This window comes from Salmo salar, chromosome 01 (assembly GCF_965601325.2).
Source record: "Salmo salar chromosome 01, fSalSal1, whole genome shotgun sequence".
Lineage (NCBI taxonomy): Eukaryota > Metazoa > Chordata > Actinopteri > Salmoniformes > Salmonidae > Salmo > Salmo salar.
Window position 1 is genome coordinate 76,315,602 of NC_138291.1, and position 19,321 is coordinate 76,334,922.

Sequence of the window (19,321 nt, forward strand, 5' to 3'; positions counted from 1 at the left end):
TATTTCCGTGGTGCACCATAACAAACACTTTTCCGTCTTGATTTGGAGCCACGCCCCATAGTCGTGTGATTCGTACAGAATTTGAATTGATTATCATGTCACTGAGTAAATCCACACCCCCTAAGTCCCAAACAGTCCCACACTTTTACCAGGCTCTATGCGCCAGCAATTCAAGCCTGGGGACGAGGTTAATGCTGAGGTAAGGGTGAGGTTTGGCGCTAGGGTTAGGGTTGAGCAAGGATGTCCATTGAGCCAGGATGAGTTATTTTGAATTGGATAAATAGTTATTATGAGTTGGGTAAACTGATTGATTCATTTTGAGTTAGTTATGTTTTTGTTGTTGTTGAGTTGAGTAAACTATTGATTAATTTGAGTTTGGTAAATTTATTATTTTGATTTAGATAAATGCATTATTTCGAGTTGGATCAAATTATTATTTTCAGTTGGGTAAACTGATTGATTAATTTAAACTGGGTAAACATATTTTAAGATAGGTAAATGTATTATTTTAAGTTATATCAAATCATTATTTTCAGTTGGGTAAACTTATTGATTCATTTGAGTTAGGTAAACTTGAGTTGAGTTACTCAATACCCCAAATTGGGTAAAAACTTGGTTTGTGTTGGTTAAACTTTTTGGGAAACGTTTTTTGACTTGGATATACTGATTGGTTAATATTATTTAAAAAGTCCCTCTGGCTAGAGGATTTTCCTCAACACTGACTGGGAGAAACAAGAGGGCTCAATAGAAAAGTTATACTTGATTTCAAAGTACGGTAATAATGAAAGGTTATGAGACCACTCTAGTTCCCTACAGGGCCTCTAAATAGTTTTCACTGGTTATTTGCATGTCAGTACTTAGATCAAACACTCAGCCAGAGTGACAATTTTACAAAGAAAAAAAAGAAAGATCCACCAACTTTTTTTCAGAGGGGGAAAAAATACTAATTACAAATGGCATTGGAAGAAAGAGAAAACAGCCCTGTGCCTTTGTTGTTCTCCTTTAATTCTGTTAATTGGCCCTAGGTAAAGATTAGCTGCTCTTGCCAATTTAATACAGGCTCGAATGAAGCTGCACTCACACACACACACACACACCATCTCTCTCTCTGCCTGCCTGCCTGCCTGCCTGCCTGGTTGCTATTGACACAGTGTCAGAGCTAAGAGGGGATGGCTTAATCAGCACGGACATTCTCAGCATTGATTTGACAAGGCTCTGTAATGACCTTGTTGTTTTGGTAAAGGTTGACTGTTCATCTGCGATGGTGCTGATGATGCACTGGGCATGCCACATCGTCATGGAAACCGCCATCACACACGGCTGAGCTGGAATAGATCGTTTTTGTATATCTGTGTCTCGGTATCTGTTTCTCTGTCTTCCTCTTTATTTCTCCCTCTGCCTCTCCTTTTCTCTCCCTCGGTCTCTCTTTTGTATGTTGTTCACTGGGGCTGATGTGATGTGATCAGAGGTGTGTGTGTGTGTGTGTTTGCACCTGCCTGAGTGTGTGTCGTGTGTATAACACCCCAGCTTGATATCCAGCGAGGTCAAAGAGAAAGGCAGTAATTGGTGTCAACATGCCTCACATCACTGTCATGGAAATCCAATCATTACAGCCATCACAACATGGATTGACTGAACCCAACACCGACTGGGAGAAACAAGAGGGCTCAATAAGAAAGTTATAGCCTTTGTACTCCTACTGACTCTGTCGTTTCATTTAGCTTGCTAGCAGTTCATCTGGAAAATAATTTTGGATTTTTACACTTTATTGATTTACCAAATGGCCCATAATGACTTCTCAAAAGCACTGTTTATTCACGACAGCAGCCAAGATAAAAAAAGAGAAAGAAACTAGGGCCTACCTACGCATTGCTTTTCAAGCCTCATAAGATGGCTGTTTTGAGGGCGTTCGTTCTCCTTTTGATATCGCTCTCATCCTTGATGTGAGTTCAAAGCGGAACTAACAGGCTCCCCGTGCAGCTTTCTTGGGCGATGCATGATCTGGCAGCAGCTGTGTTGTATTTAGATCAACAGCACCTTGCTTTATTTGTATTAGGGCCTAAAGAAATCCAGCGTTAGCTTGCGCTAGCATCGTGCTTCATCTCCTGGTTCCAAGCCACAGGCATCCTCCAGAAGACACTCGTCGTTTCTGTGAGGTTGATTTGCGAGGAGCTCGAGGTTCATGATGCTATCGGGTGCTGTCAGACCAATCACAGAAGCCCCCAGGCGTCTGCTGGATAGACCATGCCATCCATTGACACCAGACGGTAAATATTATTGGCAGCCTGACATCCTCTCTCTGGCGGTGACTGTCACTGGCTGTGTAAAATCGTTAATAAGCAACATGATGGGGCCACTGTCTGACTACACGCCACGGTGAGACTATAGAGGCCCAGTGTTAACCAGAGGACTGGGTGACAGAAAATATATATGATGATTCTTGTCATATTTAGGTACACTCAAAGTACTAAGTGCAATAGATGCATCCATCCATAGGGCACTATGGGGGAATTCATAACTGAGCTAGATGTACGTAAATTAAACCTAATTCATTTTTTTACGCCCTTTCATCTCTGCGCGCATTCTGAACTCGGGGAAACACATGTGGGGTGCAAATCACAGAAAGAGGTGTGGCAGAGGTGTGTTTACAGATATGCGTATTCTGACCTTGATTTTATTCTCCTCTTAATTCCGCCATCTTTATGCGCGAGCTAACCATGAATAAGGTTGCGTGAACCTATCGGTTCCAAGTGGAAAAACATCTACTTTCTTTTCTCCATACACTTTCATTTAAAAGCTAGGTAATTGAGTAATCCATTTGGATAATGGGATTGTATGGGCTAAATGACAATAGTTTTAGATTTTACCTTGTGATCGCTAGAGACATTTTAACCAGTCATATGGCAGCAAACTGAGAAGCATATCAACAGGACAGGTATTTATACCCCTTTCCCACAGTGAAGTATGACATGCTGTGCCCATATGCAGAATTGTAATTTTATGGGCTGAAACTTGGAGATGCAAGCTAAATGGGATGACAAGGCAAAGCCGTGCAGAATGAAAGTCGCGCCTTTGTGCGTTCTAGAATGTTTTTATTGTATGCCCGACTTTTCCTGTTTCCTACTATTTGTATTATATTACATATTATTAGCCACTATCGGCAGTGACCGTTAGTAATAACCACACATATTTAACTGCAAATTTAGTGTTAGTGCCTTTCAGTTGGTACCCTACATTTCGTATCATTCCATTCCATCGTTTGATTTAGCCTACCTTTATTTGTTTCCTTTGTAAATACTGTCACGTCCTTGTGGTTGTTGATGAGAGTCACAAGTAATAGTGGATCCTATTTAATGAAGACCAAATACAAATTGTAGGCTTACTAAATCATTATGGAGTGCAGACCAACCCGTTAGTTTGGCATAAGACTTGGCCCTTATCATCACACAGTTACATGATCCCTATTAGAATTCTATTGTACACTACTTCCAACAATACCATTGAATAATGTGTGGCAACCTTCAGAGTGAATTAAAGTACTGCTGTTTTCGTTCGTGGATAAAGGCTCTCCAACCCTATTTTTCCATGAAGTAGGATTTAGGATTAAATTACATTACATTATTACATTAAAGTAATTTAGCAGACACTCTTATCCAGAGCAACTTACAGAAATATTGGTGTAAAATCTGTTTTTTTTGTCGAACATTTTTTCATCTCAATCTTTCCATATTCTGAACGTGGTCTCCATAGGTTACATTCCAGTCTTGTGCCAATCAAATTGTAAATACAAGTACACAGTATTTAAAGGGATTGCTTTAGATAAATGAACAGAACGGGTGTGTTTTCTGGGATTGACTCATATTTATTCAGTGCACTCAGGGGAGCCACATCCGCAGATAAGGTACGTTTGAATAGCAACTACTGAGAAGTGTGTAAATCAAATAGCATAAAAAGGTATAGATTTCCTATATCTGAATCAGCCCCTAACAGAATAAAAGGTTACCAAAAATGCTAAGAAAAGTCAACGATCACAGATGTGGCGGGGGATGAAAATATGTTGTTTTGCTGAACATCAATTACTGTGTTTTTCACGGTACAAAATGACATCAGAACGTGTTATCTACCTCACAAACAAAGACCCTAACGCATAGACAATGACAGAGCCAGCATTATTCCTATTTTCCTTGCAAGGAACAGGTACGGTAAGACAGCTTTACCCGCACTGTATCTCCAAGTCACAGAGGGACACATTGATAGCGGAATAAAGTACACGGTCATAAACGTTTCACACCAGCACCTCTTACTGTATGATTACATTTTTATGCTTCATATTCGGATATCGCCTGGTTCGTGTTGTGTTGCAAGCAGAATATTCAGGCAGGCCCAGAGGTAGTTGGCTAGTGTTTCTCCCTCTCTCTGTTTTATTGAGAGGTGATAGAGGGAAAGGGGGGTTCCTGCCTGGTTTCGTTCAGTAAACACACTGCCAAACTAAATGGCTGATCAATCAATTTCAGCTCTATCGATCTGCATCAGTTCTGCCTGCGTGCACACACCCGGAGCCACTTTATTGTAAATCAATCATTTTGAAAACATCTCACAGAGGAGCCCATCCTCTCTAACAAGCCATCAATTCCAGCCGCCTGGGTGCCACGCTTATCAGGCTACAAATCAACACAGCCACCAACATCTGCTCCATCTCCAACCCATCTCTCTCTCTCTCCTTCTTCCTCTCTTTCCTTGTCAGTCTCCCCCTCTCTCTCCATCTCGATTTATATGTCTCTTTATTTCTCTCACCCTCTACCCCCTCTCTCGTTCTACATCTCCCTTTCTCTCTGTCGCTCTTGTTTTTCTTTCTGCAGCTTGTCGTCTTGTGATGGCGAGGCTGAGGGAGTGCAGAGGCGGCGGGCAGGCGTTGAATCGTCACCGCACCACTTTAGATAACCCAAGGGTAATAGTGTTTGCACATTTTAGAGAGAAATAAGGACAAATGCCAAGGCGGGTCATATATTCTCCGTCTGTTTAGCTGCTTGATGTTGGAGTGTGAAATTACACACTTCAACTCAGAGGCGACGAGGAGGAGGACCAGCTCTGCACGCACACACACACAGCAGAATTGCTTTCTTCTTTAACATCTCTCCTGGGGCCTCCCGAGTGGCGCAGTGGTCTAAGGCACTGCATCACAGTGCTAGCTGTACCACTAGAGATCCTGGATTCGAGTCCAGGCTCTGTCGCAGCCGGCCGGGACCGGGAGATCCATGGGGCGGTGCACAATTGGCCCAACGTCGACCGGGATACGGGAGGGTTTGGCCGGCCGGGATGTCCTTGTCCCATTGCGCACTAGCGACTCCTGTGGCGGGCCGGGCGCAGTGCACGCTGACACGGTCGCCAGGTGCACGGTGTTTCCTCCGACACATTGGTGTGGCTGGCTTCCAGGTTAAGTGGGCATTGTGTCAAGAAGCAGTGCGGCTTGGTTGGGTTGTGTTTCGGAGGACGCATGGCTCTTGACCTTCGCCTCTCAAGAGTCCGTACGGTAGTTGCAGCGATGAGACAAGACTGTAACTACCAATTGGATACCATGAAATTGGGGAGAAAAAGGGGTAAAAGTAACAACAAAAAATAAATCTCTCCTAATATTTCTCTACATTGTGATTTAACTAACACATCAATAATGAAGCATAATATAAATCAGAGAAGTATGGAGATTCAATCTCCTCAGCTAATATTCTATTTTCAATCCCTACATGTACGTTAATATATGAGCTAAGAGAGGCTGATGTGCTCTTAGGCCCATTCTTACCATTCACCATGGATCCCGTCTGATTGACAGGCGTAAGTGATGGAGCAGGTAATAGCATGTCACTAAATGTACATCAAGAGTAATGCCTGTATGATGCTACAGCATGCAGGGATCAGGGGATTGGTGGCTTGCCTTGGAGCACAGGGTCATTGACGTCTCACTGGCTATACGGATGGAGGAAAATTTAATATACATTCATCTTCAATTCCTCCCCCCCTCTCCCTCTATCCCTCGGGAAAGCCAAGGTCAAAGACAGGGGCGATGTATAGTCATCACCACAATTTAGAGGCTCTATTCAATCTGTATCGTGGAAATTTAAAGGCAATGTTTCCGCATTGGTGGAGACTGCATTCACGGTGAACGCTGCATATGTTGGCTCAATCTGAAATGACGCTTCAGCGATACAAACGGAATAGAGCCCTTAGTCTTGTTGTACCTGTGTAGGATCACAGATATAATATACTGAACAAAAATATAAATGCACATGCAACAATTTCAAAGATTTTGCTGAGTTACAGTTCATATAAGGAAATCAAGTCAATTTAAATAATAATTAATTAGGCCCTAATCTATGGATATCACATGACTGGGCAGGGGCGCAGCCAAGGGTGGGCCTAGGAGGGCATAGGCCCACCCACTGAGGAACCAGGCCCAGCCAATCAGAGTGAGTTTTTCCCCACAAAATGGCTTTATTACAGACAGAAATACTCCTCAGTTTCATCAGCTGTCCGGGTGGCTGGTCCCGGGCTGGCATGGTTACATGTGGTCTGCGGTTGTGAGGCTGGTTGGATGTACTACTGCCAAATTCTCTAAAACAACGTTGGAGGCAGCTTATGGTAGAGAAATAAACATTGACTTCTCTGGCAACAGCTCTGGTGGACATTCCTGCAGTCAGCATACCAGTTGCACACTCCCTCAAAACTTGAGACATCTGTGGCATTGTGTTGTGTGACAAAACTGCACATTTTAGAGTGGCCTTCTATTGTCCTCAGGACAAGGTGCACCTGTGTAATAATCATGCTGTTTAAATCAGATTTTTGATGCGCCACACCTGTCAGGTGGATGGATTATCTTGACAAAGGATAAAATGCTCACTAAAAGGGATGTAAACAAATTTGTGGACAACATTTGAGAGAATAAGCCTTTTGTGTGTATGGAAGATTTCTGGGATCTTTTATTCCAGCTCATGAAACATGGAACCAACACTTTACATGTTGCGTTTACATTTTTGTTAAGTGTAAATATATATATTTTTTATGTGTGTGTCAATGTATACTGCTCAAAAAAATAAAGGGAACACTAAAATAACACGTCCTAAATCTGAATGAATGAAATAATCTTATTCAATACTTTTTTCTTTACATAGTTGAATGTGCTGACAACAAAATCACACAAAAAGAATCAATGGAAATCCAATTTATCAACCCATGGAGGTCTGGATTTGGAGTCATACTCAAAATTAAAGTGGAAAACCACACTACAGGCTGATCCGACTTTGATGTAATGTCCTTAAAACAAGTCAAAATGAGGCTCAGTAGTGTGTGTGGCCTCCACGTGCCTGTATGACCTCCCTACAACGCCTGGGCATGCTCCTGATGAGGTGGCGGATGTTCTCCTGAGGGATCTCCTCCCAGACCTGGACTAAAGCATCCACCAACTGCTGGACAATCTGTAGTGCAACGTGGCGTTGGTGGATGGAGCGAGACATGATGTCCCAGACGTGCTCAATTGGATTCAGGTCTGGGGAACGGGCGGGCCAGTCCATAGCATCAATGCCTTCCTCTTGCAGGAACTGCTGACACACTCCAGCCACATGAGGTCTAGCATTGTCTTGCATTAGGAGGAACCAAGGGCCAACCGCACCAGCATATGGTCTCACAAGGGGTCTGAGGATCTCATCTCGGTACCTAAAAGCAGTCAGGCTACCTCTGGCGAGCACATGGAGGGCTGTGCGGCCCCCCAAAGAAATGCCACCCAACACCATGACTGACCCACCGCCAAACCGGTCATGCTGGAGGATGTTGCAGGCAGCAGAACGTTCTCCACGGCGTCTCCAGACTCTGTCACGTCTGTCACGTGCTCAGTGTGAACCTGCTTTCATCTGTGAAGAGCACAGGGCGCCAGTGGCGAATTTGCCAATCTTGGTGTTCTCTGGCAAATGCCAAACGTCCTGCATGGTGTTGGGCTGTAAGCACAACCCCCACCTGTGGACGTCGGGCCCTCATACCACCCTCATGGAGTCTGTTTCTGACCGTTTGAGCAGACACATGCACATTTGTGGCCTGCTGGAGGTCATTTTGCAGGGCTCTGGCAGTGCTCCTCCTGCTCCTCCTTGCACAAAGGCGGAGGTAGTGGTACTGCTGCTGGGTTGTTGCCCTCCTACGGCCTCCTCCACGTCTCCTGATGTACTGGCCTGTGTCCTGGTACCGCCTCCATGCTCTGGACACTACGCTGACAGACACAGCAAACCTTCTTGCCACAGCTCACATTGATGTGCCATCCTGGATGAGCTGCACTACCTGAGCCACTTGTGTGGGTTGTAGAATCCGTCTCATGCTACCACTAGAGTGAAAGCACCGCCAGCATTCAAAAGTGACCAAAACATCAGCCAGGAAGCATAGGAACTGAGAAGTGGTCTGTGGTCACCACCTGCAGAACCACTCCTTTATTGGGGGTGTCTTGCTAATTGCCTATAATTTCCACCTGTTGTCTATTCCATTTGCACAACAGCATGTGAAATTTATTGTCAATCAGTGTTGCTTCCTAATTGGACAGTTTGATTTCACAGAAGTGTGATTGACTTGGAGTTACATTGTGTTATTTAAGTGTTCCCTTTATTTTTTTGAGCGGTGTATATGACAGCATCTAGGAAACTGTAGGATCACAGAGATGTAATATGTTCTAATTATATTTCTATGTGTAACATTAGGATAGTCTGCTCTTCTAGGACATCATCCAGGGCGAGACTGTGATGGAGAGAACTTGTAATCAACAAGCTGTTTTGTGTGTACGTTTCATGTTAATTGTTGTATGTATATTTGACCGTTGTTGAATTAAGTATTATTAAACTGAATATTAACACCATGTGATACTTTAGTATATTGTCATTGACTATGGTCTATTTTCTCCCAATGCTGTACAGTGCTTAAGACTAACATGCATCACTGTATGGAATATACACATTTTCTAATGCTGGAAGGAAATGCGAGGAGACGTTCCAGTTTTAGAACACAAATACATCCATTTTAATTTGAGAAAATACAAAAAGAAATCATGTACAATTTATGTACAAACTTTTTGTACAAGACAGTATATTTGTCAGCAGATTATATTTGACAGAGTCAGGTAGATCAACTCAGCACCATCAAATTCTCCATATATCTATTTTCGCTTCGACAAAACTAAGTAGGCTATTTCAAACTCCTGATTCCTGCAATGACCATGTGCCAAAGAATCAGATATGTGACATGTGAGAGCAATGTCCTGAATTCCATCTGAACTGACAGGCACCCCCCCCCCCCCCAAAAAAAATAATAATTTGTATTCTCCATCAAAATCAACTTAAAAACTGCCAACTGCAATTTCAATGTGTTGTTAAGACTTAAATCCCCCCATAGTATTATATATTTTATTACATCTAGTACATTTTCCAGCAAATAAGTTATATCCATCCTTTACAGCAAGAAAATAGTTTAACAAAAATATGCAACAATGTGTGAAGTTTCATAGTCCTGACTCTTAAGTTGACTAAAACACTGACAGGTGGTCTCAAGCACATGAAACCCTGGCCTTTGCTCTCTGTGCATCCTTCAGTCATTCATACCTTCTACCACACAACACACATGTTTTAACATCTCTCCCTGCAGTCTCCTAACAACAAGATAGGTACCTTAGGCTACAGACAGTACAACCAACACAGATGTATGATACTTTGAAGGTTGATGAGCAGTGTCCATGCCCCATGTACCCTTCCCTCCTTTTCAATGCCACTTTTTGCTATAGTGGGTCTTCAAACAGGCCCTCCTTTAGACCTATAGCACTGCCTGGCACTCTACTGGCATAGAGGCATTGATGGCTTGGATGTTCCCCATGCCAGTATAAGATGCCATACTCGTATACATTTACTTCCCTTTCTGAGAGGAACTAACTCAACCCTTACTCACTTATTCAGAATGAGTGAGTCTGTGAATGACTGAACGATGCTTGTTCAACAACACTTTTCATGGCACTTCAAAACACTCTAAAACTTTAGAGGCATACATTGCAAAGACTTCAACATCTAATACAAACGTATGATATGGTATAGAGCAGTACCTTAGATTTGTGGAGTATTTGCGCTGGAAAGAGATAAAGCTTAAAAACCTTAGAATGTAAGAACAGCTTTCAGAACAGGTTTCAGTCCAGTGTTGTGATTTTTTTCCAGTTTGAGTCAAACCAGTCACACAAATTGTGGGTACACATATTGAAAAAAAACTAAAAAACATTTAGATACAATGAAATTGACTATTCTGTAAGTATGTGTCTGCTTTGGGTTGTGATTTGTACCATTTGATTTCTGAGTAAAGTGGTATTTAAGTACTTCTGAATACAAAAAAGAAAACTCTGTAAACAATCAATAAGCAGTTGTGACAGTTTCAAACAATCCATGGATATTACTATGGTAACATAATTGACTAGAGCTGACAAAATGGAATGTAAACCTGATAAGAAAAAACTATTTTAACAAGAACAGTAAAATTAAGTATGTCCTCTCTTTATTGTGATAAGCCTTGCTACCCTATGTCTGCATCTCTGTGATGGTTGATATTACCAGGTCAAATTACACCTGCTCTTTCCATTTTATTGTTGCAATGTGGAAAAGGATCTTTAATTTCAAAAGTCTAGTTTTTCTTTTTCCCCATATATGGCAAAATAATAATTTTGTCCTTTGTCAATACTATGTATAATGAATTAAGTCATTGTCCGTATCAAATATCAATTCCCTATTTTTCAGGCTAGCAAGTATATTATTAACAACCCAATTATACATTGATTTTTACTCACATATTTTCTGAAAATAATTCTACTTGCTACAAAGTGTGACGACAATGTAATCACAATTAAAAAATTCACCTCAGGACAATGAGCCCACAGTAGAGTTGCAACACACCCAATAGACAGACAGAAAGCTCAGGTCATTTTGCTTCAGAAAGTCATGTGATCTATATAATGGGAGGAATTTACACAACATATTTAGACAGAAATATTTTTTTTTGGGGGGGGGGGGGTTCTCGCGAATGACAGGTCTTTAGAAATACATTATCTTTTGTCTATATTATCATGGCTATCTGTTCCCTGCAAACAACCTGATGATGGTCTAACAATCTCTCTCTGTCACATAGTTTGAAACATGTCCATGGAGAATGACAGTATACAGTATACACACACATAAATACTTCAGTGTATCTCTCCTTAGAAAGAGACCTAATTTAGGTCAATCATTGATAGTGAAGGTCACACAGTTTCGCTCTCAGATCCCTACAGATCCTCTGTAGAACAAATGGCTAAACGCCTCAGATCCAGCTTCATGCACCTTTCCGATTGGCTCTGTCTGGGTATTATTTACACCCATTGAAACTCATGTTTGTTTGCGATTGTTTTACCCCATTTCTGTTTGACTCACACATCCATATTCGTATTCACTTGTCGATGAAAATGAGCAGTCTTATACACAGCGATAAAGTTTATCAATACAGCTACAGAGATCCTTCAACTAGGCCCATCTACATTTTAAGGAGCACTCAACAGTTAAGACAAAAGCTTAGAGTTAAATTTAGGTAATCTCCTATACAATATGGACTTTTAATAAAGAATAAACTTTCAGGGATGGTCTTTGTTGCAAAGAGGAGAGAGGACTTATACTGTTCTTCAATGATGCATGTCTAATTATAAGTATTTCAGAATTTATATGAATCATTTTGGTAGGATTATGTTAAATAAAGCAATTAACTTGGGAATAAAAACCTTATATGCAATTATAGGCCTGGTAATATTAATAATGGATTACTTTCATAAAGCATTATTCACTAGGTCATGTGTAATAATAAGTAGAAAATTATTATGCTCATATGGATATAAAATAATCATGTTTGTTTATATAAAGTAGCCAGGTTTAGTTTTTAGTTGGATCATCTGTGACTCCATACCCTCTCATTTTCAAGGCTGCAGCTCTGTCTGGGTTGCTTTTGGATCAAAACAAAATCTGTCCATTTTGAACACACACTTGAGCCTTGACCAGGATAACATGAAGAACACAGGCAGTATTGTCCAGCATTCTTCATAGTCATCAGCGGCATCGTTTTAAACCAAACTATGATTGAGCTTTTCCATAACGTTTACCTACATAGAGTTCAGAGGTGTTATGATGACATCAGGATTGGCAGTGGAGAACATCCAAGCTCTTTACTGCCTCCGTTACCAACCCTGTGCCAGGCAGTGGCTCTGGTCAAAGGAGGACCCATTGATGCCCATTTTATGCAATATGTGGCATTGCTTCTCCAAATGTCTCAACAAACAAAAAACATTCAAATGATTTGCTTATTTTTTTCATTCTTAAATCCCAATTTTCGCCAAAGATATCATGGTAAAGAAGGTTTGGACTTAAAAGCTTTCCCTAAAGTTTTAGGGCACACAGCTAATGTTTGTAAAAAATGTTCAGCTCAATCATAGTTGGTGTATTATTGGTGATGTGACTAAGTATAGAAACGTGTTTATTTAGTTAATTAGCTGATCCGCAACCCCCAGACAGATCTAGTTCCTATTTGTCTTGGATGATTGTAGCCTTGATCCCACATGATGCTCCCCCAGAGGCTGAACCACCATCACAGACACACTGATGGAGAGATGATGATGATACCAATTTATGCATTTAACTCAGATGTACCACCAATGTTCTTACTGAGGGGACACGTCGCTGCCATGTACAGTACACACATTGCATGTACATACCATATGCATCGTCTGTCCACACAAGGGACAAGAGAAGGCTGTCTTTTCACCCCATTCATGTTTTCACCAGGGACGAGACAAGGTTGTCCAAACACCCCTTTCATGTTTGCACATAAGGGATAGGACAAGGTTGTTCTTTCTTCCCTTTTATGTTTTCAGTTTAAGGTGATCATCTGCGCTCTATTGTTATAGAAGGGCTCAGGGACATACCATGCGATGATAGGAGCTTGAAACGCTGTCATAGACATCATTATCATCCATATTCATTGTGATATCACCAGAACAGATGTAGGTACAGTGTAGCTATATACTCTGTCAGCCAGCTTATCCAAGAACTGTCTCTTACTGTACTCTGAGTCTCAAGACACCTGATTTTCAATATGATCCCATTCTACAGGACTGGAATGCATTCATTGATTACTCAACAGTGTGATGACATACAGTAGCATACCCTAAGCAGTGACATAATGGATCTTTCCACATTACCACAGTACATCTCTCCAAATGACAAGCAGCTTTTCTTTCATTCAGTGAATCAACAACCAAAAAGCTGACACTTTCTGTGATGGTAGTTGTTTTGGGGAGATGTCAATGTTTCAAGTCGTTATGTTGCAAAAGAAGGTGGTCAGTTTTTGTGCAAATAGAACAGAAGCAGATAGGGAGTATGAGTGGTGAGCGGTGAACCCCAGCGGGTTTTGTGGATCTTTTGGAGATGTTATGATATTGTGATGAGAAAACTGCCGCGGCCCTCATCCTCCAACAACCAATAGTAACCTCAGCTACAGTAGCCATGGAGTCTGGTCACACAAAGATGTGAACTATTGCAAATAATGACAGGAAGTACTTTTTCTTCTCTTTTTTCAACTCTTAAAATAATTTCAAAAGTGCTAGGGGGGTGAACAATCCTTATTTGATTGTCATTATGTACATCTCTATGGAAGATTGATAAATAAAACATTGTCCATTGTAGAGCATGGAAGTAACATTAAAGGTATACACATAGGAGGTCCCTTCAAGTTGTGGTGTTTATGTCAAACCCTTGATCTGTAGAATGAGTGGGGACCAATGAATCAACATCATCATCCCCGTTCGTCATCTCTCTTTCTCTCTTTTCGAAAGAGCGTCCAGACTTCTCACAAGTCATCAAGGGGCCTGGTTTTCAGCATTCATCTTCAACTTCTCTGATTGGTGGAATCAGACTGCTAGTGGATTTGTATTGGTTGATTTGGTTGGCCATGTGAGTGCTCATGGGCTTGATCTGAATGTTCCGTGGGTAGGCATTTTCTGGTTCATCTGTAAACCATTTCCTTTCTGCGGAGGGATGGGGCAAAAACCAAGTGTTAGTGTTCAATAATCTACATGGTGTCATGTGATATATTACTGTCTCAGTTTAAGTAGCAGTCTTTTATAGCATGTATGACCATCCAATCCAAAACGCCATGAGGGACCATAGGTTTCAGATCAGTTACTTAATTTCAACTTTGGTGAGTGTGTGCATGTATGTCTGTGTGAATGGGAGTGTGTGTGGGTCATTCAGCTTAGCGCTCAGGCTAGTGTGTTACAGCACAAGCGTTTGATGTTTTAAAGCCTAAGGTGAAGTAAGATGTCTGTCGTCTAAACCACCACAGGGTTATGAGTGCAAAAGTTAATGCCCCATATACCTCTGCAATTTAGACTTCATATTTGTCATGCCTTCCCGTTTCGGGGAGGTGTCAGTTTGAGGTTTCGAGCCTACACATATCGATACCCGAGCTATGATCTTTAGGTAATCAAGCGTCGACAGTTTGTGTTAGGTGTGTTATATTGTCCGTGATAGGCAACACCTTGTCTCTGTGGCTCTAGTTGATAGAGTAATACTGAATCTGGATTACTACGTATTTCCAACACTTGGACAACATCAGTCATCTGATCGCATTCAATAGGAAAGAATATGTGCAAACACACAGACCTCTCACACAATGCAATTTGTCTCAAGCTGAAATAAAGCAAACTAAAAAACATGATAAATAATAGGGAAATTATACAAAATAGAGGCTCTGTCTAGAGAAAACAAAGAAAAATCATCATCAGGTGAATTAAAGTGTCAAGGAGGTAAAACAGAAAGATAAGTAGAGGAGAAAGGTTGGACCTCATGCAGTGCAGAGATGGTCCTGGGCATTACAGGGAGAGGGCAGAGGCAGCAGCAGCCATTTTGCTTTCCGTTGTTTGAAAGCAAAACTTAAACTGAGGCGTGATGACTTATCCTTACAGGAAAATAACAAAAACACTACAAAACCTCCCCTTGTCATAACAATCTCCACAGGGACAAAGTTATGATTAGAACCCCACGTTAAGGGTGCTAGAGTAATAGTAGGACATGCAGAATCGTTAACTTGCATACCTTGGCTCATTCTATTCATCCTTGTTGCACTTCAGAAAGAGAAGTAGGTAATCTAATTAAGTATGGTATTACAATCTACAAGGCAAATAACACGTCTAAAACACAATCACTGATATGACTGGATCTCTTGCTGTACTCTATGTAAGCACTGACACTGTCTGCAATTTATCAAACCAAAATCCTATTTTCTAATACGAGGCCCCATTGCCAAAATAATATTTTTTTTACACTTTTGTGTGTTTTATGTTATTTCAATTTACTTACTGAATTGACCCCGACCCTACTTGTCAGATGTTCCCTTATCCCTGTCTACATTTCTAGATACTGAACACCTACAATTCACTTCCCTAACATGCAATGTTGAAGAGGAATTTAAGGTAAATGCTAAGGAACATTTAAAAGGACACTAAGACATTACAATTGATCTGTTGTATTTAATCTTAAGAATGAACCTAAAACATCTAACACGGTTTAGGGAGTGGTGTTGGTCGCATGATATGTCTTCTCATCATTATAATCAAATTCTCTGAGTAGCTTTAAAATAATGACTTATCGCTCAATATAACTTAATGTATATATTGTCTTATTCCATACTATGGAAAATATATCAAAATTAAAAACAGAACTAAAAATAAGCATTTGAGATTGAGAACTAGGAACATGGACATGCGATGACACAGAACAGACACAATAACCAGACAGATGTCCACACAGATGGTCGAATGATGTTTCTCGTTCATAGATACCCTGTAAAGTTTTGTCGTGTTAAATTTAAATCGTGTTACGTTAAATCCATAACCACGCCATACTGTTTGTACGAATACCAACATATAAGAAGGCTATACCAATACGAGTCAAATTATAGTGTCGTATAGAAACTAACATCTAGCAAAAAAAACAGCTGGCATACCGGTCACCGGCTTGGTAGCAAGACAACATATGAGAGGTCTTTCTATGTCAAGGTTCCTCATCTTCTTTCGGTGGTATCTTGAGTTCTTAAATGAATGCTCAAATACAGGTTCAATGAGGTCAGCGGGAAATAAGAAGTGTTTTCTTTTGCTCTACAAATATTATTTGTGAAAATAATGCACATCAACGTTTCCATTAATGAGATCATGGTAGCTATGGAGGCAGGCTGAGAGCAAGGACCACATGCTGATGGTTATAGAGCAAACATTGCAACAAACATGACGTGGACATTCAGCACAAAATCTCACAAACAAAACACAAACCCCAACAAACACACAGATATGGATAATTGACCCAAACAGTGTCTCACGCGCGCGTACACCCGCACTCAAACACACTCTGGCCACAACCTTACATAGACACAACACCCACACCAAACTTCGATCGGGAACGCATACTACTCATGCCCGAGCAAACACAGACAGACACACACACACACATAACAAACATTTCATCCACCTACTTCTGTTTGTGGCTGGCCTCCCGGGCCTTGCTGCTGCGGTTCTGCCGGTTGGTGGTGGGGATGGAGTGGACGGATGAGCTCTTTTTGCTGGAGGAATGGGAGGAGTGAGAGCTGTGGGAGAGGCTGGCCCGGGACTGGCCCGCATTATGGTCAAACTGCATCAGGCAGAAGATCAGGTCTGTGGGGACCAGCTCAAACTCATACGGAGGGTTGGTGATCACATACCTGTAGACAGGACAGGAGTTAGTGGAAGACAGAACCAAACAATACTGTATAGTCAGTGTCTGTATGCAAAATAGAAAGTTAACAGGGTGTGGTTGAAAACGAATCAGTTACAAGATTTGAAAAAACGATTTATTTCAAATCAAAATGCTTCTTGGTTAGAAAATGCTTCTGTGTTAGAGGCCTGAAGGCAGGCCGCCCATTAAGCAGGATTAGGCAGCCGACCTAGAGCGGCAGATTGAATATGGCGGCATTTTGCGGGCTAAACTGACCAAGACACACCTCCAACTAATCCAATTAATCAAATGGCCACCGGACTATTTACATTGACCCCCCCCCCCTCCCCATTTGTTTTGTACACTGCTGCTACTCGCTGTTTATTACCTATGCATAGTCACTTCACCCCTACCTACATGTACAAATTACCTCAACTAACCTGTACCCCCGCACACTGACTCAGTACCGGTACCCCCTGTATATAGCCTCATTATTGTTATTTTATCGTGTTACTTTAAAAAAAAAAAAAAATCTTTAGTTTATTTGGTAAATATTTTCTTAACTCTTCTTGAACTGCACTAGTTTGTTAAGGGCTTGTAAGTAAGCATTTCGCGGTAAGGTCTACACTTGTTGTATTCGGCGGATGTGACAAATAAAGTTTGATTTGGATTTGATGCCGTCCAATGATAAGCAGTGCCCACTTTGACAGCAACAGGACATGACAGCAACATGTTAAAGATACACAGCGACGGTCTCACCGTTTGGTACACTGGCTAGGCGTGGCGAGGTGAGCGTCTCTCAATCTGTAGATTCCGAAGCACAACATGTTGTACGTCTTCAACGCTTTACAGAACAAATCTCCATAGCAACCGCCGTCCTGGAAAACAACAAATAACAAAAAAACATCAGGATGTGTTTGCTAATAAAGTGTAATCATTTATCTAAATGACAAAATAATTCAAGTCTTTGCAAATGTCAAACTGCAGTGCCCTTGATAAGTTCTGCTGAGTGTTTTTGGGGAGATAACAATATACAGTGTAGAAAATGTCCTTTAAATCATGCAGGAAATGACACAAAACAACATCCTTTCACTTTGTGACATGGCCCTTCAGAATCTGTCCCCTTCAGAATCTGAAGCACTATTGACAACAACTAAAACATTTAACATGAGATATATAAACAATACACCGATAAATTAAAAAGTAAAATAACTCATGTGATATTCTCAGACAGTTGCATTATTATTTTCCATAACACACACCAGAACCCTCCCTTCCTCCTCCTTAACAGAGCCCTCTTGCGTGTTCTCTGTTCTTCACTTTGTATTAAGTGCCGCTAGGAGGCGAGCAGGCAGGATTGGGTGCTACTGAGGAGTGCCAAAATGTGTCAGCTTGGTTTAAACATCCACTTACCCCCAAGTCGGCAAAGGGCCCGTCATAGAGGGCTAGCTGGGCTACACGACACCTGTCTCGGTTGGCCAGTGTCTGTGGCGTGCTGTAGCCCCCTCGCAGGGCGTTCTCTTCGGCCAATAGAGCCTCTAGCTCCGGGGTGGCTCCCCCAGTCACCAGCGTCCGGATCAGGGTGAGGATATTATCGTTGAAGTATGTCTGCGGACATGAGAGGATGTGAGATCCGTAAGTAAGGAGACGCCATTAGAGCCACAACGGTAGAGAATATGTGGCAGATGGAGAAGGGGAGAGATGGGGAAGAATGAGGAGAGGTTTGGATAATAGGGAGGGAGGGAGAATGATGAGGAGAAAGGGATTGGGAGGCATGGAGAGGAGTGGGAGGGGATAGGGAGAGATGGGAGAGAAATGAGGAAAGATGAGGAGGGATGAGGAGAGAAAAATCGAGAAATAGGGATGATTAGAGAGAGACATGGAGTGGACGCGCCCCATGTTATCTAGACCCCGGGCCTGTCTCTTCATACAGGCCAGACAGAGAGGTGAGGAGACAGGGCAGACCAATTACAGAAAAAGGTTTTCTTGTACTGGAACTACTTCCATTTGACATTCATTCACCAACCTTGCTTACCAAGACAACTTCTACTCAACTTCTCCTCATAGACTGGTTTTGCAGGTTTCACATCAATACCATTTCTCCTTTAATAAAATACATTGAAAAGCTGAAGCAAGCATGTTGATAATGCATATTGTTCCAACAGGTATAGAAATACAATAGCAGAATAGAAGCTCTAGTGCTCTATTTTAACAAACCTAACGCAATAGTAAATCTAAGCGCTGGCGGTAGCGCTGTAGGTCTGGGAATGTGTTTTCACAGCCGTTATTATGAGCGCAATACCTGCTGGTGGCCCGAAAGGCCTGGATTTTGATGAACAAACAAGTCATAGGTGTGACTTGGGCTTGGCCACTAACTGGTCAATCAAGGTGTTCCATTGCTTAATATTGTATGCGTTTGTCTCAAGTTCTGTAGGTTATTGATGGTCTTTGCGTTGTCATCTACTCGTCTGGAGGAATATTCTTGTCCGAGTCCATTGTGAATTGAT

The 19,321-nt window shown here is 41.6% G+C and overlaps 1 protein-coding gene across 11 annotated transcripts in view; it reads right to left on the reverse strand.

Moving 5' to 3' along the window:
• Window positions 1-9,012: 9,012 nt before the first annotated feature.
• Window positions 9,013-19,321, reverse strand: part of kcnma1a (potassium large conductance calcium-activated channel, subfamily M, alpha member 1a) — a 268,675-nt gene continuing 258,366 nt past the window's right edge. For 7 of the 11 annotated variants that reach the window (XM_082976695.1, XM_082976696.1, XM_082976708.1 and 4 more), the window contains 5 exons: window positions 18,228-18,422; window positions 17,574-17,692; window positions 16,597-16,821; window positions 15,165-15,193; window positions 9,013-14,095 (listed from right to left, as the gene is read on the reverse strand). In XM_082976695.1, the coding sequence (XP_082832821.1) occupies window positions 13,944-14,095; window positions 15,165-15,193; window positions 16,597-16,821; window positions 17,574-17,692; window positions 18,228-18,422 (720 nt within the window). In that variant the 3' untranslated portion in view covers window positions 9,013-13,943. The remainder of the gene's footprint in view (window positions 14,096-15,164; window positions 15,194-16,596; window positions 16,822-17,573; window positions 17,693-18,227; window positions 18,423-19,321) is intronic. The other 4 variants (XM_082976700.1, XM_082976697.1, XM_045722309.2 and 1 more) reach the window with 1 other exon arrangement.